Raw genomic sequence first — 14,882 nt, forward strand, 5'->3', positions numbered from 1 at the left:
GCAAGTGTGGTGGTAGATGGGCGGGTAGTTGGCCAGCTTCCTAGTGTGAGATAAACGTGTTGGAGCCGAACTGAAGTGTCTTTATTGGCGTTTTATCATATTAATACTTTTCAGAGCACATCCCAACTCTAAGGCTTTATCTGCTAGTTACATTATTACAAAGAGATCATCTGAAATTCTCAGAAAGTGAACATTCATAGCAAAAGGTCTATTTAAAACATGAAGTAGAAAAAGCAAGTTTAGATTTAAATAGGCCCCCTTCGCTCCTCTCGTTTTACCACCAACATAAAGGGAGTGTCTATAGATCAAGGGTGGGAAGTTCCCGGGCACCAGATGACTTGATGATGTCCAATCCAGGGCTTTAGATGAACTGCCAGAAACACTCCTCAGGTAAGATCGCAGGAGACTTTGAAAACTGGCTAAGTAAACACAGTGCCCTCGTCCCCATCCTGAGCTCCTCTTCACTCAGCCTCGCTCAGCAGCTGAAGAGACGGGACGCGGAAGTCTTTTGTGTACCTTTAGTGAAATGGGATATTCAGTCACCTGCTCACAGACCAGAGCAATTCCAGGAAACGTTTCAGTCCCCAAACTTACTCTGAAACAAGGCTTAGGCCAGCTCAGAGCAGGCATTACCCTGTTAGAGCCTCATGAACTGGATCAATCTCAGGCAAAGTCTTCCAGTCTCTGTGGTGAGGGAAATGTAGCAGCTCTCGGTTTTCTGTACATGAACAGCTCTGTGTTCCATGCAGGAGAAACTCACGGGTCTGGACTGTATTATAAATATATCGGGTTGAGTATAACAAGGGGAGGGCTTTCTCTACTGCCATTGCAACGCTATTTCACGACTGAAAATAACTTTTGCAAAGCTGCGTCGCATAGTTGCCGGGGCGGGCGGGGGTGGGTTCGTAGGGGAGGGTGGGACAGGCGTCCTCTTGTCCCTCTGCTTTCGGGGAAGAGTCAGCGGAACCAAGGACCGCAGCTCAGCTCCAGCCCTGCCTCCCTTCCCAGAAGGCTGTTCTCTTTTCAAGCTTCCCTGCCAACATCGCTCGGGGGAGAGGGCAATTCCAGGGCATTTCCCGCAGCGCCGGGCCCTGGTTCACCTTTGGGACGGTGTGGGTCGTGCAGGATGGCTTCTCGGGCTGCTCTGGGTGCCAAACTGCGCACAGTTGTTACTTCTCTAATTAAAGAATCAAACAGCACCCACTCTTCGCTGTCTCAGTGGGTGAGACACCTACCTGTCTCAGTGGGTGAGACAGGTACCTTCACACCTGCCCCCCCCCCCCCCCCCCCCCCCCGGGGCCCCCCCCGGGCGGCCGCGGGGGGGGAGGCGGCCCCCCCCCCCCCCCCCCCCCCCCCCGGCCTGGCAATGGGGCCCTGGGAGGAGAGCCTCTGAGGCCAGTTCTGACTCTCGTCCAGCCCAGCACCCGGCGCTGGTAGAGCAGGCATTCAGCGGACTTGTGCGGAGGGCAGCGTGTGTGGCGGGGCCCTGACAGCTTCGTCACCCGGGGCGGCTCTGCATCCGGCAGGGACCGAGGGAAGTGGACCTGGGGCAGGGCGCTGCTCCTCTGCCGTGTGGCCTGCCACTCGCGGCCCCTGGACATGCTGGCTGTTACTTGGGCTGGATGCTCTTCCCTTTCCCTGGGCTCTGTTTTCTGGGTGTCCAGCCCCCCCCCCCTTTCTAGTACAGGGAGAAAGGGCCCTCTCTCCCAGAGAGAGAGGATAGCATTCCTGGGAGAGGACAGAGCAAGGCCCAAGAAGACGCCCAACCTCCCAGGGTCAGTGGGAGGGGCAGGAGGAAGTTAAACTGGGCTGAACTACCCGTCACTTTCCACCAGGAGGAAAACAAAGTTTCCCAAGAGGTTGTGTTGAAACTTAGTACATTTTGAAAAGCTATAAAATATTCTTCCATTCCAAATCTGAATATCCTACAGAGAGAATCCGCCGCCTTTTTAAAGAAAAACCCATAAATACGATGGCTGGTTTTGAACCTTTAATAAAAGTAAAAAATGAATGCAAAAGAACACAATGCTGAAAACTTGGTGTGAATGTGGATCCCGCTAATGTTCAAACCTGGCGTAGTGCAAAGCGTGTTCACACTAGTTGACATTCTACAGACTCAGATGGCTTTGGTTCATACACTCGCTATAAAGTATCGGCAACAAAATTCTTCAGATTCACATCTTTTGGCTACATTGTTTCTAACAGGTATAGATTTATTTCCAGTTTAAGAGAAAAAAATACTCACTGTGCATGATCAAGTATATTTGAAAGATTCAATGCCTGCTCTCATCTAATAACTTCTGGTTTTTCATAAAATGCTGATAGCCTCATTGAAAACTCTTTTCACATAGCTGTGTGATTTCAGAAAAATGTGTAAGGGGGTCATTGCAAAGTTCAGAATGATCCTATTTTCTTTTAAACAAAATTCCTCTAAAACAAATTAGCTACAGTAACCTAAAATTTACTCCAGGATATTTTCCTCAAAACAAAACCCAACTGCAACGAGGACCATCACGTGAGGGGAGCTGAGAGCACAGCCCACGGCTGCTGGCAGTGGCTCTGACCGCCAGCTGCTCAGGGGGAAGGAGTCTTTTCATCCAGCCATGTTCACAGAGTGTAAAACAACCAAAACATTTAAATTGCAAAATACAAAAAGGTAAATTTGTGAGTAAAAATTACAAGTTTACTAAACGCACAAAACTGGAGTATTTCAAAGGACCGGCTCAGTGGAGAGCACAGCAACGAAGTAACTGCACAACTGAGAGGGGCTGTTGCTGAATCTTGCCCCCATGCAGCACTGAAATGGAGAACCCTCTGTAACACCTCATACGTTAAAAAAATAAATATTTAAGAGGATACAAGGCTCAGGTTGGTTTTCATATACATTGCACTTGAAGTTGAAGACCCAGTACTTGCAAACTGGGTCTAACAAACATGGTCTATGCCATTAAATGAATACATTGTGCTCACCACGTCTTTGAGTATTTAGAAACACCAAATGTTTAATACAGTGACATACGCACTCTTCTTTTTACAAGGCAATCACAGATTGCAAATCCCATAGGGCTGTGGGAAAAAAACAGTCATCTCTGTTCTGGAGTATCAAAGAAACACACGATTTTGGCTCACTAAGACTGAGACACACGGCAGGCAGGTGCCCCTCCTAGACGATTACGGATTCTGGATAAACTGCATAAATACTGAGGTGGACATTCCAGCACATCACAGTGCAGAACGATGACCTCTCATTGCCTTCTGCTCTCGGTAAGATTGTCTACATGCGACTCCACGGAGGAATGAAAAGCATGGCCGTACGCTGGGACACGTGCGCAGCTGCGGGACCGGGCGCCCGGCACTGCCACCCTACGCTCGCCGCCCCTGCCTTTCTCTTTCTCTACACAACCCTGTTTTAGAGATCTTTTGGGTAAGTAATATTCCTATTTTATCACGCTTCATCTTTGTAAGCACCATCGAGCTCTCCCCTGGGCGCTGATACAAAACCAGAGCTGGTAGTTAGGCTTTAGTTCAAGGCTTGGAAATACGGCAACTTGCTTTTAATGACACATGAAACCGAATCCTCGGGACCCTGCAGCCGGCCGGCCTGCACTTGGGGCCTCCTGAGCAGACCCAGGCGTGAATGCCATCAGGCAAGGTGACATCTCAACACAAGTGGTCATCTTCCCGGTCTGCTGCTCTAAAACAGGTGAACTGTTTTCCAGGAGTCACTTGTACAGTCAGCCCAATCTAAAAAGATTATTGAGGAAAAAAGATAATCTTTGTCACAATCCAGTATCCCAGATTTCCTCCCAAATCTTGCCATTCTTCAGGGTCAGTGGGTTTGAAGAGTCAATCGCTATGCGGCTTTTCAGGAACACCCTACATGCAAAAAGAGAAAAAGGAGCGAGAGAAAATCAGCACTAAATGTATACATATTTTATTTTATTATTATTATTTTTTTGCAGTACGCGGGTGTCTCACTGCTGTGGCCTCTCCCGTTGCGGAGCACAGGCTCCGGACGCACAGGCTCAGCGGCCATGGCCCACGGGCCCATCCGCTCCGCGGCATGTGGGATCTTCCCAGACCGGGGCACGAACCCGCATCCCCTGCATCGGCAGGCGGACTCTCAACCACTGCGCCACCAGGGAAGCCCAATGTATACATATTTTAATTAGCAATTAAGCCGATCCTAAAAAGTGAAAGATAAAAAATTCCTTTGAGTCGGATAAGATAATGGAGACGAGAAATGCGGAGCAGCAGACAAGCTCCAACAACCCCACTGCGGTCCTCTCCCTGTCCGGGGCTAGGAGAGCTAGGAGCCACTGTTTCACCCAGAAAACAGGGCCCGTCCCTCTCAGGCGAGGTGGAGGGTGTAACAGCTCAGGAGCCGTTTCTACACATGCTTCCTCACTGACCTGTACAGAAATTCAGGGAGGTGAACCCTGCACTTGTCACCGCTGTCCAGGCCCGGCCTGGTCAGTCCTCAGCAGAGGACAGATGTTCCACTGGAGGAGCAGATCCAAGACCAGATGACCTTCCTGAGGTCACGGGGCTGCATGAGGAGAGACCGCCACGCCTCCTGCCACGGAGCCAGAGCCCCAGCACACGTTCTAACCTCTGGCTTAGCAGCCGGCCAGCCAAGTGGAGTGGGGAGCGGTGTGCAAGGGCAGCTCTGCGCGCTCCCGAGGCGCCCAGCTCCAGCCCCGTGCTGCACCCACTCAGGCAGGTGGTCAGCCTCCTGAGTTTGTATTTCCCTATCTCTAAAGCGGGCTGACAAGAGTCCCTACCTCCAGACTGCTGTTACAGGACTCAGCTGACAGTGAAACTATTTATCACAACACCTTGAGTGCAACAGAAGTGCTAATTAATGTTGTTATTACTACCAGCAGCCGCTGGATGGCAAACAGGAAAGGCAAACTGAATTCCACGGGCCAGGGAAGCGCACCTGTAACCAGGTGTCCGGGGCCTGGGCCCCAGGAAGCAGGGCCACGCTCTTCGCCGTGGCAGCTGGAAGCCTTACTTTTTTTGAGAAAAGACAAACAGCTACAAACAGCAACAGATACAGATTCTATAAGATGATGCTACGGACTCACTTTTAAACATGCAGGCTGACAACGAAAACCACAAAGAAAAAGCCCCTCGGACCGTTTGACACTCAAGCGAAGCCAACCTGCAGGTTTGGGGCATGGCTGCCCTTGATGGTAACCATATTTCTTTTAAGGGCAGTGGGAACTGAGAAGGCGCGAGGGGGAGGGCTGCAGAGGCGCTGGGACGGTCACCCTCAGAGGGAACACAGCCATGTCGCACTGGACTCGGGCAGCTCTGGTCGCTGTGTTGACCAGCGCCCACCTAAGGTCTCCACCTTCAGACCTTCATCTTCTTCACTCGAATCACGTCCCACCACAAAAGCCTTACTTGGTGAAGTTTTAAACCAAGAATTCACTCTTAAACGCCGCCCCTAAAATACCACCTCAGATCCATCTTCTGTCTAAGGGCCCAGCGGCACAGCCAGAGGAAAAGAAATGGGCGGTGCTGACCAATCCCATTTCTAAGGCACTGAGCCATTTCCTGGGTTTTAAGGATGGAAATGAGCTTTCAAATTCTTAACAAAGAATAAGCTCACTTTCACAAATAAGATGTTAATTTTTTCCCTTTCTTTGAAGAAAGAAAATAAAGACTTGGCTTAAGTATTTTAACTCCTTCTTTAAAAAGAAAATGTTTAACTTGCTCTTTTTAAAGACTTTTTTGGGTGAGAAAGATTCTAGCAAGGTGCCAGTCTGTCCCAGCCTAAACTTTCAAGACTCCCCAAAGAGAGTAAACGTGAGGTTAACGATTCTTGGACACAAATACACAACAGCAGGGCACACATCCCAGTGTGTTAGGATGCACGAGCCTCAGGGGCCCTGGCTTACGTGCTAGGGTCCCCGCAGCCCAGGCCCCCGGGACCTTCTCCAGGTGACTGGGATCTGCAACTGCAGTGGCCAGGCAGGTGGAGGAGGGTAGCAGCCACACCTGCAGACGCTTTTACTGCAGTGTCCTCGCTCCAGCCCGCCACGTCCACCTGTTGCTGCTTGGTGGGGAAAGCCCACGCAACAAAAGGTCCTGGGAAGAACTACAGTTGGGCAGGGACACTCAATGTCGTGGGGAGCCACAGTTTTCTAAAACAAAGCTTAGTATAAATGGAGTTTTCATTCTTCAGCTCTGATATAATCTGAAGCACATTTAATTTCCTACACTTCCAATTCTCTTCTCATGAAAAATACAGTTTTGGCTTCACGCACTTATCTTTTACTGCTGCGACAGCATGCTTTAGAAGGGCTGCCTGCCAGCCCGCGGGGGTGGCAAGAGAGGCAGCATCCTCCGTTCAAGCCGAAGTGGACCGAGGATTTGCTAAGAGGAGGCTGAGAGGTTCAAGAGTCAGCAGAACTGGATGTGAAGGCTACGCACTTCCTGCTGGACAAAGGCGGACTTTTTATTAAGATTCTCTACTGCTTTCGGGGTAGATTCGTTTACAGATACTTTGAAGGATGGAAGAAGAGAGAAACAGAAAGGCAGAGACCAGTCTGGACAGACTCAGGGAGGGGCTGCTGGGGTAGGGATGAGAGTCTGGGAGCTGCGGGGGGACTGATTCGCTGCCTTGTCATCCGCAACCCAAGGCCAAGGCTTTGCTCCCAGTGAACAGACAACACAGAGGCAGAGGGACCAGAGTCCTGCATGACCTCCACGTAAACGATCTCAACAGGGCACAGCAACAGGTCTGCCCACCTCCTGACACACATCCGTCCGCTGAGAGACCTGTCACAAGCTCCTGTACGCACCTTAGTGCTTCTGCTTCTACAAGTGCAGCTGGCCCTTGAACAACACGGGTTTGAATAGCACGGTTCCACTTACATGCGGATTTTTTCAGTAGTAAATGCTACAGCGCTGCGTGGGCTGCGGTTGGTTAAATCCACGGAAGCAGAGGGCTGACTCTACGTTACACTCAGATTTTCAACTTCTTCGAGGGCTGGTGCCCCAACCCACGTGCTCTTCAAAGGTCAACTGTAATGTTTTCATCGTAAATTTTAAAAATGCAAAAGAGAAAAAACCCCAAACTACCTGCAGTTCTCCTTCTCAGAAATCGCCACTTTCGTTCCTTTACACACCCCCTGTCCTGTTCCCTACCCTGGGAGCAAGTGCTGCACGCCTTTGCCAATCCGACTGACCGATCCTTTAAAACTACTTAAACCTGGTTCCTCAATCTCAGGCCTCAAGCAACTCATAGGAGTAAGTCTCCCTCATTCGCTCGCCTGACTTCTGGCAGAAACACAGCTGTGACGTGATGTGCGATCGTTTGGCCTTCATTCACACTGACTGTGCCCTCCGCTGGGTTTGGAAACCTGGAGAAAAGGGACTTAGCTCTTTTCTCCCTCGGAGCAGCCGGCAGCGGGCGCCCGCTACCACATCTGTTCCGAGGACCCACGCTGGATGCAGCAGCCAGAGGGGGAGTCGGGAAAACCAGCTGTGACTGCTCCTCCGGCTGGAAAGGGCCTGCCGTTTCCCCTTCAGCTGGGATCCAGGCGTAAGGGTTTACATTTTCATGGATGTAAATATGGCAGGAGCGCTGGGCTCAGAGACCCGGGAGGGTCGTTTCCCTTTGATGACCTGGGATGTTCATCACCCTCCTCCAGTATCAAGACACAACAGTAACATACAAATACAAGTTTTTCCCCAACTTTAAAGAGTGAAAAAGAAGAAAAAGCTTAAGCGGGGAGAATTACAATTATGCCAGCTATCTTAAGTTAGGTTTAAAACTTTCATCTTTTCAAAAACGAAAATGCCTACGACAAGGATGGAACGATCGCTGATAAACCCACCGTCATTCAGCGTCGTGACCAAAGGTGTGATTGTGCCACTCTTGTAAAATAAGTTACCTTCAACCATTTCTAGGTGTTAGGAACTTGTGCATGATGTGTGGTGTCTACCTCTATCAAAAAAGACCCTTGGGCTTCCCTGGTGGCGCAGTGGTTGAGAGTCTGCCTGCCGATGCAGGGGACACGGGTTAGTGCCCCGGTCTGGGAAGATCCCACATGCCGCGGAGCGGCTGGACCCGTGAGCCATGGCCGCTGAGCCTGCGCGTCCGGAGCCTGTGCTCCGCAACGGGAGAGGCCACAGCGGTGAGAGGGCCCGCGTACCGCAAAAAAGAAAAAAAGAAAAAAAAGACTAAAGCTGATTAAAAACCTTCATCATATATGCATGGCAGCATCAGCCCGGCCTCCCGAAGTTATAACCAACTGGCTGAATGCTGTCAGTTTTAACTCCACGAAGAGTCACGGGGGTTGAAGACAACTTACCTCAAAAGCCCTATTGGACTCCTCAGCTAAATGGCACTGAAAATAAAAATCCCAAAGCAGTAAGGGATCGTAAAGCGGCCTCGTTCTACTCTGAACCGGAAGGGGCTCCAGGGAGCAGCACAGGGGCACCACGAGACTGTGGCCACCGTGAGTGTGAGAAGAGCCAGGTCCTCTGATGCTCATGAGGGGTCAAGAAAGAAAGGCTTTTCAATTGAGTCTTTTCGTTTTGGCAAAAGCAGATCCACACAGAGTCACAGAAGGGCGGAAGGCAAGGATTTGGGCTCAGGAGCCGGTGGAACACATTACAAATTCTACCTTTCTGAAATTACTTCCATTTTTATGAAACAGCCAAGCAGCCTTCAGTCTGGCCCTCCCAGGCCACCGTCAGCTGGCACGAATAACGGCTTGTTTCTAAAAACACCATCTGAGGAACCAAGTCAAGTTTCTGAGAAAGCCCCAGAGTGTCTCTGAGAGAAATGGTCCTTATAAGATTCTAGTTTCTTTTTTTTTAGTTCATCTCATTTAAGCCTCGAGTCAAAGTCTATTCAAAATGACAGTTAAATGTCCACATTTCATCAAAGCGCTCAAGTGTCGACCATTAACGCCCGGAAATAGCTGCCAAGTCATCCTGGCTTCGTTTGTCTTTCTGGCTCTCGGGAAGTGGCTCTGTGCGGGGGTCCCGTTTCTCTCTCTTTAGTTATTAGACAGGGTCCAGGCTGGAGTCCGCCTACCCAGGGAGGCTGAGCCCCCTCCCAGCCTGGTCCACACTCTCATGGGCCTGGCCTGGGGTCCTTTCCCTAGCATAGCATCATCTGTACCTGCGTGAAGGCGGGGAGGAAACTGTTTATAAATCATTCATTTAGCCATTCAGTAACTTTTCTCTGCCAGTTATCACAGGAGCTGCAGTTCATCTGTAACGTGAGTGGAACTCTAGTTCCTTTTAGTGCGCGTTGTGAGCTTACGATTCCCTGAATCTTTATCATCTAGCAAAGAGTAACCTGGGTATTGTACCTAGTTTTCTTTAATACGCTTTTCTGAATAATTGTTGCGAGTCTCAACTAGATATTTATCAACAGCAACCATAACGTATCACGTACACTCAGCCTATGAAGCTGGAAACCACGGTTGGGCACCCAGGTGACACCTGTACGTACCATGGCTAGCTGTCGTCCTATGTTTCCCACGGTCACACCTCCCGAGAAGAAGATGCACGGGAGCCAGGAGCGGATGTACAGAAAGTCCGGGGACGTGTACCTGGAGAGAAGGAGACGTGAGCCCCTGGGCAGCCGGCTCCCCGGTGCAGGCGGGGCAGGCACACGGCGCACCAGCAGCGTCAGCATGTGACATCCACGCTCACCGCCACTGCTGGGTTTTCCTTTACATTAAATTACGCATGGTGCATTTTTAACACGTCAATCAACAATAAGCAGCGTTTCTGAGAATTTCATGTCTAAGTTTATGCTATGTAATTACAGAAAAAACATGACATCTTAGCTTAGAAGGTATTTTTTTAAAAAGTTAAGTAACAGCTTCCGGACGGAGGTGATATTTGAGAGCACATGCTTACTGATAGACACCATTGTACACCAGCAGCTGAGTGATCACAGTGGCGAGGAAGGCGATGGTGATCCCAAGCCCAAGGCCGCTTCTTGAACGGTCAAATGTCCACCAAAGGCCCAAAGACAGGGCTGCTAACGTCAAGGAGAGCTGAACGTTATTGGCAAAATCCAATTTCTGGCGATGCAGAGTTAAGGAAAAGCGTAACGATTTTTAATATGGTCAAACCCAGAGAAGCCCCAGGGCCTGCAATTACGTGTGCACCACATAATTCTCCATCCATGGAGCTGCCAGGCGAGCTGCAGAGAGCATCTGTTGGATACAAGGTTACCGTGACCGAGATGACCTGGAACTTCTCTGGGATCCCTGGGTTGAAAACTTGACTTTACAAGTAAACTTCCTGAAAGCTACATAGAAAATTCTGCTGGTATTTCAACCAACAGCATACTTTGCTAGTAAGTCATCTCTAGTTCCCCTTTTACTTCTCGTTTTTATTAGTAGGTTGAACTGAGCAAGCCCAGTCTTCGCTCCACGTCTGCAAGAAGACACCTCACCAGGATGGCATCCAACACGACACGGTCGCAGCTGGTGGAGACACGACTGGCTTCCGTCACAACACTGCTTACCAACTGCGGACGAAACAAGTTTGTCAGAGCCCAGACCTTATAATACCCTTTTCTGACATTCTTATCATTAAAATCAGGCTAGAGCAGATTTACGAAGCAGTAACTCTAAAATTAACTTTCTCCAAAAATATAATCTAGTTGTGCTAAAGAAACCATAAATCTTTTGAGACCTGGGAAACCACGGCCCGTCTTCCCGAGGAATGCACCGTGTACAGACACGCAGCGTGTCTTGTGCGCCCACCCGTGGACGCCAGCACCTGATCCTGAAGTTAGCCTCCGCTAAGAACCCTATTCCAGAGGCCACACTTCTGACTGGCCCTGGGCTTTGCATGGTCATGCCAGGGAGGGACAGAGAAGCAGACAGGCTTCTCCTCCACCTTCTGGAAGGATCCAAGAAGAGTGATGCTCTCGCCACTTCTCACTGGGACACAGGAACCAGGTCTTCACGGTGGAAGGATGTAAGGTAGAAATGTAAAGGGCATCACAAGGTGAACTCTGAGGATCCAACAGATGCTGCCTGAGAAAGGACTGAATGAAGACGTCCACTGTGTTCCTGGTGTTAACTGTTTCCTGAAATGAACTGAAAGGACTCCAAGAACCATTATGAAAATTGCTGAGAGTAAACTGAGCAACGTGCTTTGAAATAACATACTCGGAAGAAGATGGTTCAAGTGACTCATGATGTGATATATACTCATTAAAAGTAACGAAACTTTCAACGTGTAACGTAAGAGCTGCTCTGGACAGCACACCCACTGAAGGATACAGCACTGGCGTGATTGATACCAACAAAAACTGCGACACAGCGCATCACACTGGCCCACTCCCTCTTAAACTTGTGTGGCTCTCCAAGGCGACTGTCAATGCAGGGGTAAAGCAAGCCGACGACAGCTGTTGAAGAAAGACAAGCAGCAGCGTTAGAGAACCGGCTGAAAATGATGTGATCTCTGCGTGGCAATTGTTAACATTTTTCAAACCATTCCTTTTCCTAGAAGATTTATCAGCTACAATGTAATATTTGAATTAAAACTAATTTTACATTTTTTTTCTCCTCGAGTACAAACAAACAAAAATCATTGTTTCGAAAAATTTAAAATAAAATCGCAGTTCTTTGGTTTGAAGCACAGAAGGAATGGAGCCAGGGGTTAATTATCCATAAGCAAACTACTTCTGCGCCTACACAGGGGCCTCCAGCTTGCATCAGTGTTCCTTCGTACAGTGGGGAGGGGAGCTGCCACGAGGGCCTTGAGGCCTCAGCACCAGTGTGTATAGCCATACACTGAAAGGGTTCAGAAAAACAAAGCAGGAGCCTATCTTTCCAAGAACAAAAATGAGAACACTCTCCCCACCGCTTGGTAACCACAGCATCCCTCCCATGACACGTCCCGGCCGGAACACAGCTCTCCACTCCAGCCTCGTGCTGAGAAGGCAACGTGTTTCCACAGCGCAGGGGATACACCCAGACTCCAGGGGGGGAGTAGGCAGAGTTGAGAACAGTGGGCCTGTCACTCAGTTGTGTCCCCTTGGACACGGTTGCTTAACCTTCTGTAATTCAGCTTCCACGTCTGTAAAATGGAGTTACAGCAGAGTCCTTTTGTAAGGACGAAAGGAAGCAAAACATACAAAAATGCAAGGTAAGCAGTCCATAAACATGAGCTACGAAGCAGACAGGAGGGCATCCCTCCTGTAGCACCGTGGTCACTTAGGTACACGCTTGTTCTGCCCGCCAGACCAGGATGCTTGACAGGGGCAGTCCGCTCACTCTGTACTGCCAACAGCTGGGAGAGCTGATGCTACAGAAAGCATCTGACAAATGTTTGCTAATCAGTGGATGCTGTGTGACCAGAGAAGTACTGTGACCTGAGCTGAGACCAGTTCAGCAAGTTTATAAAACCAGTCAAATGACCAAGAAATTCTACGCAAAAAAGACAGTCCGCCCGTCCACAATTTAGACTGCTAACCCTGGGTCATGTTTTGTGGCTGGCCAGGTGTACTGCAATATGAACTCTGAACAGGGGATTTGTTTTCCTTCATCTATGGAGCCCAACGTTTTAGGGGGAAGGCCTGGCTTTGGCACGTTCACGGGCATCCCGAAAAAGGAAGTGTGGGAGGCCGCTCGGGCAGCAGTTCTGCCCACTCGGCCCACGTGACGGTTTGTTTTCAGTTACCCAGCGCTGTAGCATGTTCGCTGGGGCAGCCAATCGCACTGCAGTTCCCTCGCTCACCAGTTCTGCCAGCGGCCAATCGCACAGCTCGCTCGGGATGACAGCTGCGGGCTCCCCCAACACTGTCCTCAGGGCCGGATCAGTAAGAGGGAAGGACCTCGGTCAGCCTGGCACAAGCGTGAAACAGCCAATCATCTCCCCACCTGGTCCCCAATCGCTGGGCTTCTTCCAGCCTCCAGAGACTGGCATTGCGGATCACCATCCTCTCCCCCAGCCTCCTTCTCTAAATACAATCACTGGAGATGCACACTTCCTCTCTGCGGATGGTTCGATTTTCAAACGAACGGTTCTCAGAGGCTGAAAATCGTTCTTAACCAAACATCTTCAGTTTCTACTCACCAGCTGCTGTCCCACAGCACGGGGGAACCCACCAGGCGGAGGAGAAGATGGTGGCGATGACCTCCTCAGGGAACAGGGTGACGTTCCTTTGGACCTGCAGCAGGTTCAGCACCAGGGCCAGGACCACGCCCACTGAGAACAGCACCAGGCTCCTTTGCACCAGGTGGTGATGCCAGCTGGTGATGTGGCCGCTGCTGCCATGGCCTCCCACAGCAGCGCTCCCGGGCCCGTGAGCCGGGTCAGCGCCCCGGGCACTGTGGGCCACCAGGGGAGAGGGGCCTGACACTGAGGAGGTGATCATTTCTCCCACTTTGGCCTCCAGCCCTCTGGCACTGGCCCTCAGGTGGCTTCTGTGCTTCGCGCCCTTAGCGCAGGGACCGCTCCAGGGGTGGTCGTCCAGTCTGGGCATCAGCCACCAGTGTGACAGGCTTTCCTAGAAGGAAAAGGGGGTGTGGAGGTGGAACCCCGATCAAGTTCACTTCCAAAGGACATGGCAGGTCCAGGGAGGCCCGGTCAGAGGGAGGGCTCTGCTCGCCTTCATCGCCGGTACGTCCAGGGAAACCCCCAAGGCCCTCGGAGTCAGCCGCTCAGGGGAGCCCACGGGCAGGTACCGCGGGGGAGGGCTGCAAGGACCCTGCCCACACACCCCGCCTGGGAGCTGCACAGGCTGTTTTCAGCGGCAGCCGGATTAGGTACACCTGAGCGTTGAGCGCCCGCCGCAGTGCCCCTCTGCATAAGCCCCGAAGTTCTGGCCCGTCCAGTCCAGAAGTTTTTCAGACCCCGTCCGTCTGCAGGAGGCAGACCCAGCCAGGCTAGCCTGGAGGCAGGCCGCCCAGGACAAGGTGCTGGGGTCCTCCGAACTGACAGGATCACTGGCAGAGCCCACCTGGGGTCGGGGGTGCAGCCCCCCGCGCCGGGACTCGGGCTGGGGTCAGAGCGTGCGCCCAGCCCCGAGGGTCGGTGCCGAGGATCGCAGTGGAAGGCCGTCTCGAGGGGCGGCTGCCGGGAGTGGAGGCGCCGGCACCCCGACATCCCCGCCCGGCCCGACACCGGGACCCCACCCCTGCCGCCACCGGCCTGGGTCCCCTCGCTGCGCCTCGCGTACCTGGCTGAGGGGCGCCCGCCCGCGGGCTCGCCGAGGGAGGAGATCGCCGAGGAGCGTCACGGCCCAAACCGCCTGGAGTTGAGCCCGCGGCGTTCAGCTCGCCGCGCAGCTTATAAGGCGGGCGGCGGGGCCCCGGGTCACGTGACCCCTCCGCAGCCCGCCGCCCGCCACAAGCGCCAGGGGGCGTGGCCACCGCGCGCCCCGCCCCTCCCGCGCGCCCGTCCGCTCGCGGTCTGGTGAGGCGGCCGCGACCAATCGGGGGCGGGCGACCCATATGACGTCATCACACGCCACCGCAGCCCTGCGTCCGGCGCACTGACTTGGGAGCGCGGACGGACGGCGGACTGACGGCGCCGGGGGCCAGACGAGGGGAGCCGGACGGGGGCGGGGGGGCCGGACGGGGACGGACTGACGGACGGGGCTGTGGGGGAGGGGACGGACACACCGAAGGGCGGAGCTGGGAGGGGACGATGGGCTGGGGGACCGATGGACGGGAATGCGGGGAATGCCCGACGGCGGACCCATGCACGGCGCTGCGGGGCTGTGTCGACAGGCTGCGGGACTGACCGACGGACGGGGCCGGGGAGTGGGGCACAGGCTGACGGACGGGGCTGGCCGAGAGCGCCCCGGACCTCGGGCGGGCGGCTCCCCGCGCAGGTTCGGACCGGACGGCGGCGGGAGGGCCGTTTCCAGCAATTGG

The 14,882-nt window shown here is 52.5% G+C and overlaps 1 protein-coding gene across 3 annotated transcripts; it reads right to left on the minus strand.

Annotated features, from left to right (window-relative positions):
- Positions 1-1,975: 1,975 nt before the first annotated feature.
- On the minus strand, positions 1,976-14,312 carry INSIG1 (insulin induced gene 1). Of its 3 annotated transcripts, none has more exons than XM_027101395.1 (6): positions 14,183-14,312; positions 13,078-13,510; positions 11,280-11,404; positions 9,898-10,064; positions 9,485-9,584; positions 1,976-3,744 (listed from the first exon to the last, which is right to left on the minus strand). In XM_027101395.1, the coding sequence occupies exons 2-6, from the start codon at positions 13,484-13,486 to the stop codon at positions 3,661-3,663; spliced, it is 885 nt and encodes a 294-aa protein (XP_026957196.1). In that variant the 5' UTR covers positions 13,487-13,510; positions 14,183-14,312; the 3' UTR covers positions 1,976-3,660. The 3 variants fall into 3 exon arrangements, with proteins under 3 accessions (XP_026957196.1, XP_026957198.1, XP_026957197.1); XM_027101396.1 differs by having other exon boundaries at positions 3,677-3,876; XM_027101397.1 differs by lacking the exons at positions 13,078-13,510; positions 14,183-14,312 and adding an exon at positions 12,739-12,845.
- Positions 14,313-14,882: the final 570 nt, after the last annotated feature.

This window comes from Aethalodelphis obliquidens, unplaced genomic scaffold (assembly GCF_003676395.1).
Source record: "Aethalodelphis obliquidens isolate GAN/ISIS:26980383/991018 unplaced genomic scaffold, ASM367639v1 scaffold5, whole genome shotgun sequence".
Lineage (NCBI taxonomy): Eukaryota > Metazoa > Chordata > Mammalia > Artiodactyla > Delphinidae > Aethalodelphis > Aethalodelphis obliquidens.